General features: G+C 32.3%; 1 protein-coding gene across 1 annotated transcript; it reads left to right on the forward strand.

Annotated features, from left to right (window-relative positions):
• Window positions 1–262: 262 nt before the first annotated feature.
• Window positions 263–1,595, forward strand: LOC139824745 (uncharacterized; the record flags this gene model as incomplete). The annotated part of the gene is made up of 2 exons (XM_071797283.1): window positions 263–569; window positions 660–1,595. Coding segments are annotated over 2 exons (1,127 nt in total), but the record flags the coding sequence as incomplete, so codon positions are not given.
• Between the last annotated feature and the right edge of the window lie 674 nt (window positions 1,596–2,269).

Below are 2,269 nucleotides of genomic sequence, written 5' to 3' on the forward strand. Positions count from 1 at the left end.
CATCTCATAATTTTCGGTAAATTTTATATACAGTTTAGGTGTAAAAATTCATTATTAAAACATTCTCTTGATTTGGTTAATTTTCTCGAATAATACTTTATTATTTTTTATGTATCATTGAATATTTTTCACTCATTTTGATATTTGATGTTTACGCTGTTTGGCCATTCTTTAACGTTTTTGCAATTAGTTCATACAATTCTGAATGTGATTTTAATTCGAGAAGACTGCATTGGATTGAATTACATTTTTCTTTTCACAGAAATGGATGATTTGTTGTTAATTGCTCTGGTCAACATGGGAGCACTTTTAGTGCAACGTCGTAGAAACCGTAAACGTCATTGTCGCCGTCGGCGTGTCTGGGTACGACCAATTAACACAAGGAGAAGACAGCAAGGAGCGTTTTACAATCTTTTTCAGGAGATGAAAACAGATCCGCAAATGTTCCTCAAGTATACACGTATGACACTGCCAACATTCCAGCACTTAATGGACATTGTTAATCCAAGTTTAATGAAACGAAGTCCACGGGCACTTGAACCAGAGCAAAGAGTTGCTGTTACATTGCGGTATGTGTTTGGATTACTTGTAGTCTAACAATACATATGTGTAAAAACAGTTTGGCAATTAATATTATAATATTGATAATGATGTTACAGATTTCTGATTGGAGACAAAGTTCCAGAAGTTGCTTTTGCCTATCGTGTTGGTTTATCAACAGTACATAAAATAATTAAAGAGACGTGTGACGTATTTGGAAGACTTCTTGGTCCTATCTATCTACGAGCTCCTTCAAGAGAAGAATATTTACAAATTGCTGAGGGTTTTTGGACATTATGGAATTTTCCACATTGCTTGGGGGCAATTGATGGAAAACATGTCGATGCTCAATGCCCCCCTAATTCTGGTACGCTGTACTTCAATTATCACAAACGATACAGCATCGTACTTTTGGCTGTGTGTGATCACAATTATCAATTCACTTTGGTGGATATTGGGTCAATGGGGAAGAACAGTGATGCGGGAATTTATGGGAACAGCGACTTGAATGTGACGAATGAGATGCTGGATATTCCAGAAGGAACCAGTTGCTTAAGCGGAATCGATATACAAGTGCCTTATTTTTTTATTGGGGATGAAGCATTTCCCATTGGAAAGCATTTGATGCGGCCATATGCTGGACGGTATTTGGGGGAACACAAAAACATATTTAATTATAGACTTTCGCGAGCCCGGCGTATAATAGAAAATACATTTGGGATTTTGGCAAAAAAGTGGGGCATATATAACAGACCGATCGCTGCGATTCCTGAAAATATCAATAAATATATTTTGGCAACTGTATGTTTGCACAATTTCTTAAGAAACAAAGAAGGTAATATTTTACAATTTGAAAACAATGATGAAATTATTGAAAATAATGAAAATGGTGAGCATTTGCGACGCACATTAAGGACTCTCTTTGCAATTATTTTATGACTCCAAATGGAATGGTCAATTGGCAGCATGATTATTTAACGAGAGGACAAAATCAAGACTTTATCTACACGTAAACATTTGATCGATTGATTACACACGTGTCATATTGTGAAATGTAATGCTAATATCTATTTATTGTGTGAATATAAAATAAACAGTATAAACAGTATAACATATATAACAGTATAACATATATATATATATGTAGGTCTAGAGGTATGTTCCGGGACTGTTTACGTTTTTTGAAATGTACAGTCCTGGAATATAACGCATATATATGTAATCAGATTCAAAAAATTGTCCCGAAACGTGCCGTAGGACATGAATTTTTTCCAGGACAGTCCTGGAAACTGCCAAATGTCCTGGAATATACCGATGTAAAAAAATAAAAGTCCCGGAACATACTTCCGGACCTACATATATATATATATATATATATATATATATATATACAGTATAACAGTACACATATATTTTATTACTAAAATTAATATCGCACAATCTTAAAACATTAATATTATATCTTATTATTAATATTATATGTATCTACGAATAAATGCAAATTATTTATTTTATCACAAAAATCATCTCGCTCACATATTAATAATAAGGTAGGTATACCAGTACACATATATTTTATTACTAAAATTAATATCGCACAATCTTAAAACATTAATATTATATGTATCATATGTATCATCTTAAAACATTAATATTATATCTTATTATTAATATTATATACCAGTACACATATATTTTATTACTAAAATTAATATCGCACAATCTTAAA

Source organism: Temnothorax longispinosus, unplaced genomic scaffold (genome assembly GCF_030848805.1).
Source record: "Temnothorax longispinosus isolate EJ_2023e unplaced genomic scaffold, Tlon_JGU_v1 HiC_scaffold_543, whole genome shotgun sequence".
NCBI lineage: Eukaryota > Metazoa > Arthropoda > Insecta > Hymenoptera > Formicidae > Temnothorax > Temnothorax longispinosus.